A 17,770-nucleotide genomic window follows, 5' to 3' on the forward strand; every position below is an offset into this window, starting at 1 on the left:
AAATAATCCTTATACATGGCTTGACAAAGCCTGCGATATAATCACACGTAACACGTTCAGGACATGAAACGAAATAATTTTTTCATGCACCAAACCCTGTAAGAAAGATTTCAATTATAATCTAACGTTTTGTAGGATTCGTCAAACTCATGTTTTGTATTTATTTCCACGATCCTAGCACAAAGAACAAAAGTCGTATATTTGTTTCTTTCATTTGAAGAAGAGCAGAAAACGGGTAAAAAACTTAGTGGTTAACGAAAAAAAATGACGAAGTAGTCTTCTAAAATGGAACGGTTTTACAGGTTTTGATTTGTTGAAATCCTTTTGTCAATATAATGTTGTAGTATCCGATGACCGATTCATATCATACATATGAAATACAAATAAATCAATAATTCAAACGTGTTACTTAATATACTGTTATTGCACTTCCATTATTATTTTGCAAAGGAATTTAAATTAACACATACAGATGCAAGGGTAAAATAATAAACTTAATACATAAATACTTTAGATGATGATAATCATGGGCCGCTGATTTTTTCCAATAATCATTACGTACAAATCACAATAATATTCATTAGCCAATTCTTAGGCTTAAGATTATTTTCGAGTGGAACCAGTAGTAGCAGTAGTATTTCAACAAACAATTTGAGGTTTTAGTTTGAGCAACATCTTAAGCAAGTGCTGACCGACCTGAATCTACAACAACCACGTGAACCACATTGGGCGCCTCCTGCTACTGCTAGAGATGCCTCATATGTAAGGTTTTCCACTCCATTTTTTTCGGTTGCCTCCACCTCTGTTGTAGAACAAAATGATGGAAACAAAAATATAGCATAAGAAAACAATTAAAAGATTAACCAATCTCAGAACAAAATCAAATCAAATAACATACTGAAATTGTACACGACGAACAGACAGTAATAGCGTTAAAAAATAATGATTTAAAACTCACGTTTCTTCTCGGTCAAGCCCTTAACAGTGAAAACCTGATAAGACATTAGAAGGAGGGCAACAACCAGAGCCAGCCAAATGAAAACCTTAACATTTTTTGAACCCATTTTCTAAGCACTCTTGCTCTTTCCAAGGGAAAAATAAAAAGTACGTACTGAAATTTCGAGGAGAGAAGGGCGAGGAAGAGGAAGCTATGTAGTTCTTGAAATTTGAAGCCCTATTTAAGAAGGGAGAAAAAGAAGGGCATATTGAAGAGAGTAGTACCCTACTTATCAAAGTTCACTGACATTCAGTGGAAAGTACTACCTCCGTTCCTAATAAGATGACCTAGTTGTAGTTTGCACAAATTTTAAGATAAGGAGGAAAGTGGAGTATATTTAACTATTTTTTACAATTATATCCTTATGAACAATAATTAGTAAAATTTAGAAACGATTTATCTCTTAAACTATACCACGGTTTTTTATAAACTTTATACCGTTGAAAAGCATTTTAAAACACCTACGCAACGAATATAAACATGACTATCAAATTATACATATTTCTTATAGAAAAGATAATCAATTAAAAGGGTAATTTTAGAAATATCCCTTAATTAGTGAAATATGTCATCTATTTATGGGACAAAGTTTAAAACCAAATAAGTGATCTTATTAGGCACCGAAGGAGTATTATTGCAAAATGATAAAATAATAGGGCCCGTACGTAACTACTGCCCTATCCTTGTTTTCATATAATTGAGAAGTCAGCAACAGCTCGGTGGATAACTACTAATTGGCGATCAAATAGTGTCAAAGATCATATTGCCACAGAATTATCACCATTATTGAAGGTGGGTACCAGCATTATATATCATTTTATACAAGACAAAAACTTTATAAGCGATATCGGCAGTGGGATCACTCAAACATACCAGCCTCGCTAATTAGGAATTATGTAAAATTATAGTGTTCTATACCATAAATCATGGTACTAATTCTCCAAATATTGTTAATAGGAGTGCTAATTTGTTTGTGGGTGTACCCTTCCGTGAGGAAGAGGTGTTTTATCTATGGATTTTGATACATCCTCAATCAGCATATTAGTACACCTACCGTCAAATTTGCCAACGAACCAAGGTCAGTACAAGGTTGGGACATGAACATGAACCCAAAACTTGATAGATATGGCATCTAACATTTACATCCCATTTCCTGCCACATTGTAGAAGTTAATTGACATCAGATTGCGTGCACCCAAAACCTAGTATTATTTAAGTTAAAAGGAAGGAACACAGTTGGGAATTCGCCTAAATTGGAAGACTAAAATGCATACATGGTAAGGTGATCAACTAATGACAACTAACTTTTTCTTTTGTTCACACACTTCCTCTCAAAACGCAACTACATCTCATCCAACATAATGAATTTCCCGTAGATTACTTCTTTCAACCATTTTAAGATTCTCCACTATAAATAAGCTCCAGCATGAACAAGTTAAATCCACCACAAAGACAAGTACTTCTTCATTAGTCTAATCGTAATATCTTATTATCACCAAAGTATAAACCATGGGTTCTTCTAAAATCTTCTTTGCATTGTCTTTGCTCATTGTGCTTTCGTCGATAAATATCGAGTTCAGCTCGGCAGCTCGTCAACTTTTGCAAACATCAACCACAATACCCGCAATTCCACCAATTCCTGCAATTCCATCAATCCCAAGCTATCCCAAAATTCCACCAATACCAAGTACTACTAAACTGCCTCCATTACCACCAATGCCTAGTATTCCAAAATTCACATTACCAAACGGAATTCCAACTAGCATTACGTCGTCAATTTCTTCTATGTTCCCTAATGGAATTCCTTTCCTTACCCCTTCTTCGACTACAACTGCGACGGCTACCTCTACTGGTAGCCCTTGATTCAAAGCATAACTTGATCCAGTATTTATGGACTATACCATTCTCATTTGAAGGAGATAGTATCATGTATATGTTTGGATGTTCTCATGATACATTATCACTAGCTAGTTTCTGTTATTTTCTAGTAGCTAGCAGGAGTAGATGTCCTTGATCATCCTCATCCTGCTGGAGGATTTATTTGTCTGGTTTTTACTCTCATATCCATCATTCATGTATTGTGTTACTTATTGTTAATACTAATGTTATATACTAAAATGTGATTTGTGATATCCTATAATAAATATCGGATGAATTAACAAAAACTTCAAACAAAACTTTTTAAGTTATTTAGAATTTTTTCCGCCAGCACAATTTAAGAACAGAAGTAAAAAAACTGAACAAACCAAACTAACCGACGATCAACGTGCTAGGGATGGCACCAGCACAAATGATTTCACTTCTCTTGCAGACATATCATCAATCCTAGTAAGCTGTTCGATGGTTTTAGCTTTAATGTTGTAAGTAAAAATAATCCTTTCGTCACGAGCTAACCAGTAACCAACAGAGAAATAAGCCAATATGAGAATGTTTCGATCCACCGGGTTGAAAGCTAATGGCTTGAAAACAATGTTACAGAGTTTCAATATGGACCTGAATTCGCAATTTGCAACCCGGCATTTAGATGAGCGTAATTGCATATCTTTTGTTTTGACCTTGTGCGTCAAGCGCCAGTTTGAAGCTCCTTGTGTATTCAAATCATTGTCTTCAAGTAACCAAACACTCAATTCTCCATTATAGCAATGACTGTAAAAGATCAACACTTATGATTTTACGTCTTTCTCCATCCATCCAATACAAGACTCCTCCATTACGGCTAACCACATTGTTTGACGAAGCGTGCAACATAATCACACGTTCAGGACATGTAAGAAAATAAGTTTTCCATGCACCTAAACTTGAAAGGAAGATTTTAATTCTGAAGGAGGAATCAGAATAGATACATCTGTACATAAGCACTACCATGTAATTTCTTGTTAATAAAGAATTTGTGGTTTTCTTCACAAAACCACAAATTAGGATGTCACGCTTTGAAGTACTAGGCCAAACAAGTTCATCTAACTCGTTAGTTAATGGATTACAGACATAAAACATCATATTAGGTTTTGTTAAACAAAGGATTAAACCATCTCTCGAAGCCAAAAGGTATAACTTCTTCCGGGAAACAAAATTAAAAAGAAACCCACTATGATTACAACACATATTTGAGTTGGGATCAAGTGGTACAATCTTATTTCCGTCCTGAATTGGCTGTTCAAGGTCGTAAAACAATATGCATTCCGCAAAACCATTAAATTTGATAACTTCTTCTGGACTTCATTATGGACTTTACTGGAACACGAACAAGTATATTCATCATAACTTCTTCTGGGATGTATTTACCATAATCAGACGAATTCAATCGCTTTCGCGATGAACTCGAACAAGTAGAAGAATCTATCACCATCTTACTTCAAACCAGTATGATTGGCAACAGTTTTCATCGCTTAAATAACGATTTCCTGATAAGCTACCAAACAAGAAAAAGAAAATCAATGAACATTCTAGGATTATTAGGGTACGGAATCTACGGACGCACCTATTGGCATTCAGCTCATTCCAACCCAATCCAGCAGGGCCCATATATTGATAAATGGTTCGATAAGGGGGGAAATAAGTCTAACCTAGAGGTCACTGGTTCGAGTCTCTGCTGTGGCCTTTTCCAAATAATAAAAATAACTTTAATCTTGATCTACATGATCAAAAGATCATCATCTCAAAACCATTATGTATACTGGTGTGACATGACGTGGCAGGAAACGGCGGCTCAGACCGTTTTGAATAAACCTCGTTAGAAAGAGCAGATAATTAAGAAATCCCATCTTGCAATACTTGTATCAGGAAAAAATGTTACTGAAAGTTTGTAAGAAAATACTAGTGCTAAACAGTCCACATGTGGTGTTATTTCCATGCACAATTCATCTGACACATTCACATTGGTTTCGAAAATTCATCAAGGAGTTTACTGTTGATTCTGCCTCTGTACATCAACCAATTGGTACAAATCCCCCCTCCTTTGCTTCTCCAATGGAAGGTTTCTGCAATGTTCCGCCACATAAATATCTCTGTATAAGATGTGACAAATTCTTTGAAAGAAAATAAGAAACATGCAACAGCTATAGGATCCTTACCTTCTGAGCTCAATCAGTGAATAGTCGATCTCTCCAATAATTGTAGCTTCGTCATGTTCGGTCGTTGCAAGGATTTCTCCAAACTGCATGCAAAATTCATTCATTTCAATACTTTTGATTTTCCTTTGATTACTCTCCAAACAAGAGTAACATGGAGAGATATATGCTTCATGTGGGTTTTGGACTTACCGGACCAACAAGGGTAGAATGACCCCAAGCAACGTAACCTGCACCAGCATCTCGAGCAGGAGAACAAGTCGCTACATATAACTGATTATCTACAGCCCTGTGAGACATTACCACAACATATCATTCCCAGTTAAGAGTCAGGAGAAAATTCAAGTAACATCAGTTTAAGAAGGTAATAACATGCAGTAATATTGTGGCTGGCATTTCTATTGGTTCTTCACAACAAAAACAAGGTCACACAGAAAGAACTGAAGAACGTGCCATTACCGAACGTCATAACCCAAGATTGTGAGACTCAAAGGCCAGGATATTTACTCATCAAACGCTTGAAACAAATCCTACCCTTTATATATGTAATATACGGGTTGGTATTAACTACTAAAGCATGTGCTTAATTCAAAGGTCATAAACACTTGAACTAGACCATCACGTCTTAATTTAATCATATTTTTCTTTTTAATGTTAATAAACCTCCAACGGTTTCGGTATGTATCATGTTTCCCATTCCTCATCCTCATCCCCGCTACCAACATTTGATGGATAATGATTGTAAACAGTCCTAAGAAAAACAGTCATTACCTTGCCCTTTGCAATAACTCCCAATGTAAGGGCCCTGTTGTCATGTTGAATGCCCCAGGATAGCATATCAAATGTGCACCTGAATTCACAGAGTTAAATTCCAGTGATTGCTGTGACATTACAAATAAACTATGCAAAGTATATAAAATCTTGCAGAAAAAGTACGCACATCAAAATCAATTTGTACAAATGCATCCAAATTGCAGTCACCCTTGATCATCCAAAGTATATAAAATCTTTTCTAGAAATATGTTGTTCATGAAAAGATATTTGCAGTCACCCTTGATCATCCAAATTGCGAACTTATAAGTCTTAGGAGACCCTACCCTTATAAGCCGGTCTTCGAGGGTAGTTAGGCCTATAGGTTTCTAAGATGGTACCCGATTAGGGTTCGAGTGGTGTGTCAACTCCATGTTTCAGTGTTCGTATAAGGGCGGCCATCCATATGCCACAATCCACGTGAAGAAGTTGGAGTGCCGCAATCCGTATGCTTTCAGTGTCCCATGTATGGGACGCAATCTGTAGGCCACAATCCGTATCTATGGGCCACAATCCGCGTGAAGCAGTTGGCGCGCCACAATCTGTATGATGCAATCCGCTCGCCTTGTCCAGTGTTAATCCTGTATTCAAACTCGACCTTCTCGAGTTTAGGGGGGTGTTACCAATGAGTCAATATCGGCCGTATCGACCGATATATCGGGGATATTTCGGATATCGGCCCAGAACGATACGATAAGAAGGATATCGGGAATACGATATTCGCCCGATAATATCGGCCGTTTCGGTCAAATATCGGACGTATCGGTCGATACGAAATTTTCCTACATTTCCTGATATGAGACGGTATTGGTCGTTTTCTATAAAGTTTAAGGGTAATTTTGGCGAAGAAAGTCTTCCGGGTGGTAGTAGAGGTGCATGTAGCTCTCGAGACAAGTCTACTAAAGTTACTCTTTTGTTTTTTTGATAAAATTGATGTTATCTATTATATCTTATTCGAAAATGTGTGGAGAAATGTTTAATATAAAATTATAGTCTCTAAATCTAGAACCGATATTTCAACGATAATATCCCCGATATAAACCGTACCAGTGTATCGGTCCCGGCCGAGATGAACCGATATCCGATATTAACTACATTGGGTATTACAAAAAATCTCACATCACCTAGATCATCTAATATTGCGAATCCTTGCAAGCGGGTTTTCGATGATAGCTAAGCCTATGGTCGAGTTTGAGGGGATGTTAAAAATAGTCATATATCACCTAGATCATCTGATATTGCGAATTGCAAAGCCTTGCAATCCTTTTTTTCGATGATAGTTAGGCCTTTGGGTTTCTAAGAACACCGAAAATAGATAATTAATAAACTTGCAGAAAAGATCCGTTCTGTATCTTTAAATACTGAATAGATTAACCTGCGTTTTGACATAGAAAAACACTTGATAAAAAGATTTGGAGTTAACATTAAACAGCAACAATATTAAACGACCATACTCTCGATATGGTAAACAGCCAATAGAATCCATAGCTAAAAATCATTAAAAAAAAAAAGTTGATTTCATCGTACTAACAGTAGAAACAGTATCCCAAGTAAACAAATGGGATTTTAGCTTATGTAGCGTTTAATTCTAGCATTAGTAAGTCAAATAATAGTGGCGTCCGTTGTATTCTTTTTCTATTGATCTGGTTATGTCCTTTGTGGTTTTCTACGCGAGTTTTTTAACCAGACAATATTAACATGGATGTCGACATTGTAAATTATGAATTTTTGGCGTTAAGATTGTCTAAAGTGATTTCCCAGGCGCGCAAGTAATCAGGTTTCGTCCCAAATGGATTTCCTGTAACATAATTTTGACAAAGAAGGGAATTTTTGGAGGTGGCCACCTTATTCCGAGCTTCAAGGTTTCAGATTTTGTCCTAGGTAGTTTTCCTAACATAGGTTTAAGTAGGAGAGAATTCTTAACGGTTCTGCTCTTTTTCTTTCGGACTAGTTTTTATCCTACCTAAGTTTTCTCGTAATGAATTTTGTATATTTTTCATCACTTTATAAACACAATATTATTAGTTGGTATATTAATTAATTACTAATAGATGAAAAAACGTGACTGGAGACTGTTGTGCTGCTCTTGATTGCAATAACATTAAAGCATAGTTACTAATCAATAAAGATATTAAGCGTTCTCATTGAAACCAAATCAAAGCTTAAGGGAGAATTTACCTATAGTACTATTCACTTTTCTGATTTATTTTCTACGCGAAAATTTCATTGAAGGACTGGGTCCGTTGCGGACCTCCTTATTTTGGTGATTTTAAGTAATTATTGATCGAGGATTTACTTTGACTGACGATAAAAACTAGGTATTTAACATAAAGAGATGTAAAAAATCTATTTGGCGCCAGAATAACTTTCTTTGATCTTTTTTTTTAGTTAAGATTTCTTGTTTTATGGCTTTTTTTGTTTCTCATTGGGATATTCATTCAAACGTCATGTATTAGCCTATTCTAAAATTACACTGTTTAATCTTGGTTTTCCCTGGTGAGTTTTTAATTCTATGTTAATTTTTCAAGGGATTATTTCAATTTTTTTGATATCTTGTATACATGATGAATCTATTATTCAGTTTTCAGGAACATGGTTTCTCTGAGTCCTCATGAACTCTATGATCATTTTAAATTTTTGGCTCATTGTTAGAATATGTTTTGGATATAATTTACTTGTGGGTTTTCTAGATCTACTTGTATTTATAGTAAACTCTATTGTCTTGATCTGATTATATGGTATGATTAATTTGTATATTAAATTAAATTCGGATATTTAATTGTAGTTAAGTCGACAGTTAGATAATGTCAGATCTTCGTCATCCACGATTGTGAAGCTACGGATCTAATTTTGCTTCCGCTCTGCGACATTACATTATTTTCCGGAATTGTAATAGTTGGTAGAATTTTTAATATTAATTTCTTAATTCATCAATCTTTATAAGCTCAATGATCATTTTCTCCAACTGTTATCACTTATCACCGCGACGCGGCAAAAGCATCATTTTTTGCCGCGACATGAAAATACATTCCGCAAAAAACTGATATTTGCTTCGACTATTCACAATTGTGGCAGGATGTCTTCCTTCATGCCACACTTATTATCTGGTGAGGCTAAATTAGATATATGGCAAGAGGTGCGGCAATACCATGTAATTACAGTTGGTGGAAGGAGGATTATAAGCACATGGCAGCCGTATATACTTGTTGTTTTTGCAAATTCTTCATCCAATTAAAAAAGAAAAAAAGATGGGCATATATTGGATATGTGATGGCAATTATTTACAAAGTAAACACAACGCACTTGCAATTTAACTGAACCAGCGGTAGTTTTTTTACTCATATTAATATCATCCTTCAAATAACGTTTGTGATTGAAAGATTATTTACCATCATGATCACGAACTTCCACCTAAATACATCTCCACCATAGATAACAACATCTCGAATGGATTGGTTATTTGTCTGGTGACCGACCATTTTCAAATGGATTAATATAGAGATATTCAAATCTGTATGCACTCTTTTAATCATACCGCTTTAAGACAACATGCTATAAATCTATTGACAACAAAAGAAAGCGTTTAATTTTGAATTGATTCACATTTTTAGATGATCGACAAAAAGTAGTTCAAGTGTTAGACATGGTTAGTAAATACATGGATATTTCATTTACCATTTTGTCCTCATAAGTTAACACTATAAATTAAACGAAGTGGCGAACACAAGAAACAGAGCGAGCTATCAACCTAAACTAGTCAGAGAGAAAGAGAAACAGTTAAGTGTATCATGGAGAGAGATAAGATGGTGCTCTTTCTTCTCGTGATCGTAACAATGCATTTTGCAGATCTTACTTACAGCCCTGAGTATTTCACTATCATAGGTGGTGTTGCTGCCCAGGGTTCCGTAGAAACTAGTGATGCCACCGGAACTACTATTAACATGGCAGGTGACAGAAACAACGTGAGTGGATGTTTCCCTACAACGGATGATGCTGATAACAATGGTAACACCACTGGCAATATTATTAATGCGGCAGGTAACGACAACAACATAAATGGATGTTCTACTAATGGTAACGGCAGCAATGGTAATAATAATGGTAACGATAACGGTAACAATGGCAATGATAATGATGATAATGGTAATGGAAACAATGGTGATAATGGTAATAATGGAAACAATGGTGATAATGGTAACAATGGCAATGGTAATAATGGAAATGGAAACAATGGTGATAATGGTGACAATGGAAACAATGGTGATAATGGTAACAATGGCAATGGTAATAATGGTAATAATGGTGATAATGGTAACAATGGTAACAATGGAAACAATGGTGATAATGGAAATGGTGATAATGGAAATGGTAACAATGGTGATAATGGAAATGGTAACAATGGTAATGGTAATAATGGAAATGGTAATAATGGTGATAATGGAAATGGTAACAATGGTAACAATGGCAATGGTAATAATGGAAATGATAACAATGGTAATAATGGTGATAATGGTAACAATGGCAATGGTAACAACGGTGATAATGGTAATGGTAATAATGATAATGGTAACAATGGTAACGGTAACAACCCCAATAATAATGGTAATAATGGGAACAATGGTAACAATGGCAATAATGGGAACAATGGTAACCCAGCTAACACCATATACGCACCGTACCGCAGATTTGGCTTTCCTTGGTTCCCATTTCAGGTTTCAAAATTTACACACAGCGATTCTGGGTCATCATCTGGGCAGGAACGATTGCAGCCCTAGATGGAGTAATAAATAAGAGCCACAATCACTCAGGGTCTCTATTCTAAAGAATCATCAATTAAGGGTCTGATTAGTCTCGACCTATATCAAGACAGTATATTAAATAAATAAGGTTGCAGAGGAAGGGAAAACGGATCGTGCAAAAAAAATCTTAATTTACGTTGTTGTACTTTTGATGCAAAATAAATGTATTAAGTGAAAGTACGTAACTTCTTTAAGGAGAATAAAAAAGGGGAACAGGTCTCCAAGTCATTCATTTTGCTCTCAACTCTACCAATTTCATCCGTATTCTGCCCATTTCTGTATGAATTGGAATTGTCGTTATAATTGAATTCGAAGTCGACTGCAATACTCAAAATGTAATCAATGTATGTTTTCCTGAATTGTACAACCACCAGGACGTGTCTTTTATACAGCACTCAGATGAAAAGAAAAGAATAAACAATTTCAATTATTTAATCAAGTAAAATCTGACAGCTTGAGAAAATATGACATGCACAATATCACGGCTAATTCTGAAGGCTTAAATTGGTGTGATTTCTTTCCAAACTTACTTTGTCGGATAAGGGTTCAGAGAAACAAATATATTTTCGAGGAAGTTAAGGTTAATTGTGCTAATACTTACTTCAAAGTTAGAGCATTCCAGGCTCAAATCTTTGTAGGAAACATTGTCTTAATATCCAACGAGACCATCCTGCTTCTGGTTATGAGAAGCCTGCTCAATACGACCGAGCTTCAATGAGGATAATTTTGCAGGGTCAGGCGGAGTTATCAGGGATGGTGGGGCCGATGACACTTTCCTACAAAAAAATGGGAACAATGTATGGTTGAACTCCTGGCTATTAGAGAAGGTCTCCACCTTGCTCACAGCTTAAACATCCAGAACCTACTGGTGGAAAGGGGCTCTATATGTCTATCATAAACTGAGCACACTTTTTTTCTTCATTTCGGCAGATCTGTCTAGGAGCATTTATTAAAAATGCTAACAAAAAGAATAAGGGGACTAAGCCAAGACCCAAAGACAGGAGAAAAGAAGATAAAATAAAGGTAAAAGAACATAATACAAATTATCTAAAACGGTCAACCGGCAGATTTGATCTGTCACTACCCACAGCTGATCGAATAAAATGTGGTTGTTCATTCCAACCATTGCGAGCTTGTAGATGCTCCCAACTTAGCTAGTAAACCCGCTACAACATTAACCTCTCTATAAACAGCTAAATTCTATGGCACCAAAGATTGATCAGATAAAGCACCAATGACATTTATGAAATCACATTCAAATCATATACTGATCATGCCTCTGCAACATGCAATCCTAAATGCAACAATGGCTCCCCAAAATTCAACAGAAATCGGGTAATCCACACCAATTGATTGTGTCAAGCTCCCAACTTTTACACAATTACTATTCCGAAATACGACGCCACATCCAGCTAACCGACAGATTTGATATGTAGTTTGAGCTAAATCATTACCCGCATTTTTAACATCTTAAGCCCCAGACCCAGATCTGATGTACGTCGGGTGTAGGCCGAGCTACTGGCCAAAGTGTACCGATTTTGTCACTTGTACACCCGAGGTTTAGGCCGAATTACTGGTCGAGGTGTACCGATTTAGTCACATGTACACCTGTTACCGATTGACTGGTCACTCATAGGTGGATCCACATGTTTGTCCGAGTGACTGGCCTTATACGTGGGGGGTTGTGTGCAAGAACAATAGTCCCACATCGCTAGAATCCGCTTAATAAACTTAAATATAATATGAAAGGGTCGAACCACTCATTACCAATTGGTTGTGAGTTGGATGCTTGCAAACTTTAACATGAATATTTATTATTCAGTTACACGTAGGATTTTAGATTTGCATTTAAATAAACATCCCCAATAATAGGTCCTACAAAATAGGAGGAATAAATACTAATTTTAAATACTAATATGGACCTTTGGAATAACCTCCATGTCATATTTGTTATAATACAACTAAACGATTAAGATTTCATCGTATAAGATTTTCTAAGGGTTAAACCTCTATACTATTAAAGATAGTTTATTAGTTATGCGATCCTATATTTACTATACATACAATTTCCTCTGAATAAGAGTCTTAATAAAACTTCTACGTAGGATTTTTAACACCATCTAGTGGGAATGCTCATAGTGCAAGGGCTATGAGATATCGAGTTAAAACACTCTACATTTTTCAAAATGGTTGAGAGACTGAGTGATAGAGTGGGTTCCCATTACGAGAAATAGTTTTTGGATATGAAGATATTAGTGATAGACCGAACCGACCATTAACCTAATGGATCAACTGTGTGATAATTTGGGTATGTAGATATTACTGAAATATATCTAAGATCATCTTAAATATATGATTATCACTTATATGAATTAGCCAATATGCTCAAATCATACACACCGCCAGTATTAGAAGACTACTCATTGGATATCGATGGAGAAAGAGTACTTTCTAGGTTTTTGAAAAATTACAAAAATTTTGGTTATCTTTGTCACTATAGTTTTAGAATCTTCTGTAGGACTCATCGCGTTGTGCTCTTTTCCTTCGTCAGGATTTTATCCCTTTGAGTTTGGATTTTCCCGGTCAAAGTTTTTAACGAGACAACAAATGTGTGTCCAACACCTTTCGGTGATTTTATCATTTACCTTTTATTGTTTGTGTTTTACTTTTTATGTATTTCCCTTAATCTGTTATCTGTAATTGTATTGTAATCACGGCTGCTAACGCCTTAAGTTAGCTTTCTAATGAAATGTCTAAATCACAAACAAAAAATTTTTTTACCCAAGATCATCTTAAATATATGATTATCATTTAGTTGAAAAGAATGATCATTCACAATTATACAAGATGTACATCAGTCTGTGATATTTATACCTTGGCCACTGGTTCTAAGAAGAAAAGGAAGAAATGTCAATTTGGACGCAAGCACGGGTAAGCCAATCGAAAAATTAAATGGTACCGATAGATGGGAGTGATTAGGGCTGCAAATCGGACGACCAGTCCAGTTTTCAAGTAAAATTGTCGACCAAACCGTCCATTAACCTAATGGATATATAGGCCAAAACCAACTATTAACCTAGGGTTGAAAACGACGAAAATTACAGACGACACTTGATTAGCCTTCCATACCCAAACTTTACTTTTTTAATATTTTTTTAGAAAATTTATAAGATTCTTATTTATCTAGAAAATTGAAGACTCTTAAGGATATTCCACTTAGCTAACCAATGACAAAGAAGCAACATGTGGAGAAGTTCTTGAATGTATGTGCATTATTTGGAGTTCAAGACACTAATGAAGATGAAACTAACAACATCTTTACTGAAATCGTTGAGAAGCATAAGAATTACAAACCAGCAACTGATAGAGAACTTGCTAAGCTAGGTTGGAAAGGCGAGCAGTCAAATGAGAATCTAGGCAGAGGTAAGAGAACTTCTGCTAAAAAAAATAGTCATAGGCGTTGGCACTTTTTTGTTGCTTGTTTTAGCTTTGATTTTGTTGTTCATGGAGGCTTTTTTCCTTGGGGTTTGGTTGTTTTGGCTAGCTTTTTCTTAAGTCTTAGTACACCTAGTGTGTTTCTCCTGTTGTAACTTCTATTTTCCTTAACTATTTCTGAAAACATGCTTCTAGTCAGAGATAAAAATAAGTATGGAGAATTTCTTCGCTTAACTATCTCTGCAAACAAATCCAAACAATCAACAATTCTTCCAGCCGAAAAAGGAGTGAACAGATGGAAACGCTTTGTTATAGGTTTTTATAAGTATTTATCAAGGAAAACTCCTACTACTATAGGTTTTGATAAGTTTTTATCAAGTAAAAACACCTATGAAAAGAATATTACATCTGTGCATCCATCTGTTTCAGTTTTACAAGACTCAACAACGGTGGTTATTAACAAAAACAATACTTCTCAAGATTGTTCAAAGATTGCTTCTCACTGCGATCTTGACTGGGAGCAAGCTATTGTAATAGAATCTTCGCATTTTGTTGGTTCTTGGAGTCGCCTCAGTAAAGGTATCTCTTCAAGATTCTCTTTAGTTTCTGACTTTGATGTTTTTCCATTTGAAGAAAGGGAGGCATTCTATTTTACTTCTTTAGATCATAAGAAACTAATGTTAGGTGAAGAAATGTGGACTTTTGATGGTGCAACAATAAGATTATGTCCATGGTGGTCATCAGTCAACACAATAACAATATCATCCATACACTCTGAAGGTCATTGGATTGATGTATGGATATTTTCCAAAGTATTGACGTTATGTTTGGAGGTATAATTGAAGTTCATTCTTCTACTTTGTCCTGGGAAGATGCTTCAGCAATTCACTTGAAGGTTCATAATTTTCAGAAGCTGGATTTTTCTTTCCTCTTTCATTTCAATGATAAGAGTTTTCCAATTAAGATTAGTCCGACTAATTTTATTAATGGAAATCCTGATCAATCATTCAAAAGAATTAGGGTTTCAGTTTCTAATCCTACAACAATGGAAATGGAGGATACATCGGAGAAAATCCCTTTGGAGAATATTTCTTCTTTCCATTTTGGGAATTCGAATTCGCAAGAATCTCGGACTTTGGTTGTTTCCAACCAGAATATTCGCAAGGAAAATTCTTTGCGCGCTGATTCAGGAAACAAATTATTCTTTGATTTTTCAAAGGTTACTTTAAACTCAAGTTTTACCGTTGAAGCGAAAAGAACGGCTAGGCGCATTCAAATTTTGGATTCGGGCACCTCAAATTCAAATTTCAAAAATACTTCAATTTCGTTGATAAGGGCACCACCAATAAATTCAAATTCAAATTCTCTCAGTTCAAGCAATAACTTTACAACTGCTATAGTACCAACTGTTATTTCAGAAGAAAATATTGATGACTACTTAAAAGAAGTTGTTTCAATTCCGTATCTTCAAAAATTGGGTTCAGATATAGAAGTGGTTCACACTAGCTCTCATATTGCTCCAGCAAAACATTGGAATGAGGTTAAAAATAACATTAATCCAAATCTCAGGAAGCACTTTGAGGACTTAGCCACTCAAATGATTCAATTGGGTCCGAAGTTGGGATTATTTTCAATGGAAGTGAAGGTGAAAATGTTGACTCAATGATGGATACATTGAAATTGGAAGAACTTTAGGGCTGAGAAAGGTAAACCTATTTGATACCTTTCTTATTTCCTTTCTTTTGGGTTTTCTTTTCTGTATGGATTTCAAAATTGTTTGTTGGAATGTGAGAGGTATAAATGACCTCAATCGTACAGACATTATTAAAAAGAAAGCTAGAGATTGGAAACCTAGCATTCTGCTGTTGCAAGAAACAAAAATTCATCAATGTAATGATTTGTTAGTTTGGAAAGTTTGGGGTAATAGACATGTTAAATGGCTAGATGCTCCTTATGTAGGTAGCTCAGGAGGGATTTTATGTTGTTGGGATGAGTCTAAAGTTCAGGTTTTGGATTATTTGGTGGGACATTATTCAATAACATTGTTGTGTAAGATGATTGACTCTAATTTTGAGTGGATCTTTACTCGTATCTATACTCCTAATTCAAACAATATTAGTGAGCTCAAGTTGTTTTGGAGAGAGATAGAAGAATTCAGAAGTTATTGGTCTTTACCTTGGGTCATTGGAGGAGATTTCAATGAAATTAGGTTTTTTTATGAAAGATTTTCAGGTGATGAAAGTTCTGCTGGTATGAGAAGATTCAATAACTTCATAGCTAGGCATGAACTAATTGATTTGCCACTCAATGGAGCTTCCTATACTTGGACTAACAATCAAAATCAAAGTATCAGAAGTAGGCTGGACAGAATTCTTATTTCATTAGATTGGGAGCAGCAATTTCAAAGAGTTATTCAGCAAGCTTTATCAAGACCTTGCTTTGATCATAACCTTATTGCTCTTATCTGTGAAGGTGTGAAAACATGTCCACGTCCATTTAGATGTGAGTCTTACTGGTTTCATCATCCTGATTTTTTTTCTTTTATCAGTACTACTTGGTCTTCTTTTGATGTTGCAGGTGGAGATGGTTTTTCAATCTGCAAGAAAGTTCAGTTATCAAAGCCAATTTTAAGACTTTGGAGCAAACAAGAATTTGGTGATCTAGACAGAAGACTGGATGAATTGGAGGATATCTTTGTTTCTCTGGATGCTGAGGAGAATCTCAACAATGGTTTTTCTGAGGAGCAATGGGATGCAATACTTCAAGCAAGAAAGGTGTTTTGTAGTTTGTCTGTTCTTAGATTACAGACTTCAAGAAAGGATCAAGGGTAGATTACATTAAAAATTAGGATGCCAATACCAAATTATTTCATAGATTAGCCTCAGATAAAAGAAGAAGAAGTTACATAGGAGCTACTAAAGTCATGGGTGAAATGATTTGGGAAGAAAAGGAGATTAAAGAAGGCATAGTTGATTTCTTTAAGAATATCTTCATGAATCAAACCATAAGAACTGTTTCAATGGACTACATATATTTCAATAGAATCTCAGATGAGATGAAGGTCAGTGTGTAAGCTGAATTTACAGAAGATGAATGTTTGGCTGCTATGAAAAAATTAGGACAATCAAAAGCTCCAGGTCCATACGGGTTTCCAATAAGCTTTTATGTTCTTTGTTGGGATGCTCTTAAGAATGATATTATGGTTGTTTTTAAAGAATTGCAGGAGAAAAACTTCTTGGATTGGAGATTTAAGAATACTTTCATTGCTTTGATTCCAAAGAAGGATACAATTGAGAAAATCAAAGATTTAAGGCCTATTAGTTTGGGGCATGGTATTTATAAGATTGTTTCTGAAGTTTTGGCAGATAAATAAATCAGTTCTTCCTGATATCATTTCTTCTCATCAAACAGCTTTCATCAAAATGAGACAAACCTTGGATGGTGTTTTAGTTACTAATGAGCTGATATATTCTAGAGAAAGAAGTAGAAAGGCAGGCATTTTGGTTAAGGTAGATTTTGAAAAAATATTTGATCATGTTAATTGGGACTTCATTGATGAAATTCTTGGTCTTATGGGCTTTGGTGATAGTTGGAGAAAATTGGTAAGAAGTTGTGTTCAATTTGTCAAATTTTAAATTCTTGTGAATGGCTCAGCTACAGGC

At 35.4% G+C, this 17,770-nt stretch overlaps 1 protein-coding gene, 1 long non-coding RNA gene and 1 pseudogene across 2 annotated transcripts; 1 reads left to right on the forward strand and 2 right to left on the reverse strand.

The window, feature by feature from the left end:
• Positions 1-392: 392 nt before the first annotated feature.
• Positions 393-1,250, reverse strand: LOC113354445. The gene is made up of 2 exons (XR_003361882.1): positions 959-1,250; positions 393-802 (listed from the first exon to the last, which is right to left on the reverse strand). It is a non-coding gene; the product is annotated as an uncharacterized LOC113354445 (long non-coding RNA).
• A 1,256-nt stretch (positions 1,251-2,506) lies between these two features.
• Positions 2,507-2,860, forward strand: LOC113352668 (cyclin-dependent kinase 12-like). The gene has a single exon (XM_026596465.1). It carries the CDS (start codon positions 2,507-2,509, stop codon positions 2,858-2,860), a length of 354 nt encoding a protein of 117 aa, XP_026452250.1.
• Positions 2,861-4,291: 1,431 nt separating this feature from the next.
• Positions 4,292-17,770, reverse strand: part of LOC113350341 — a 36,703-nt pseudogene continuing 23,224 nt past the window's right edge.

The sequence above is a fragment of the Papaver somniferum genome, chromosome 2 (genome assembly GCF_003573695.1).
Source record: "Papaver somniferum cultivar HN1 chromosome 2, ASM357369v1, whole genome shotgun sequence".
NCBI classification, from domain to species: Eukaryota; Viridiplantae; Streptophyta; class Magnoliopsida; order Ranunculales; family Papaveraceae; genus Papaver; species Papaver somniferum.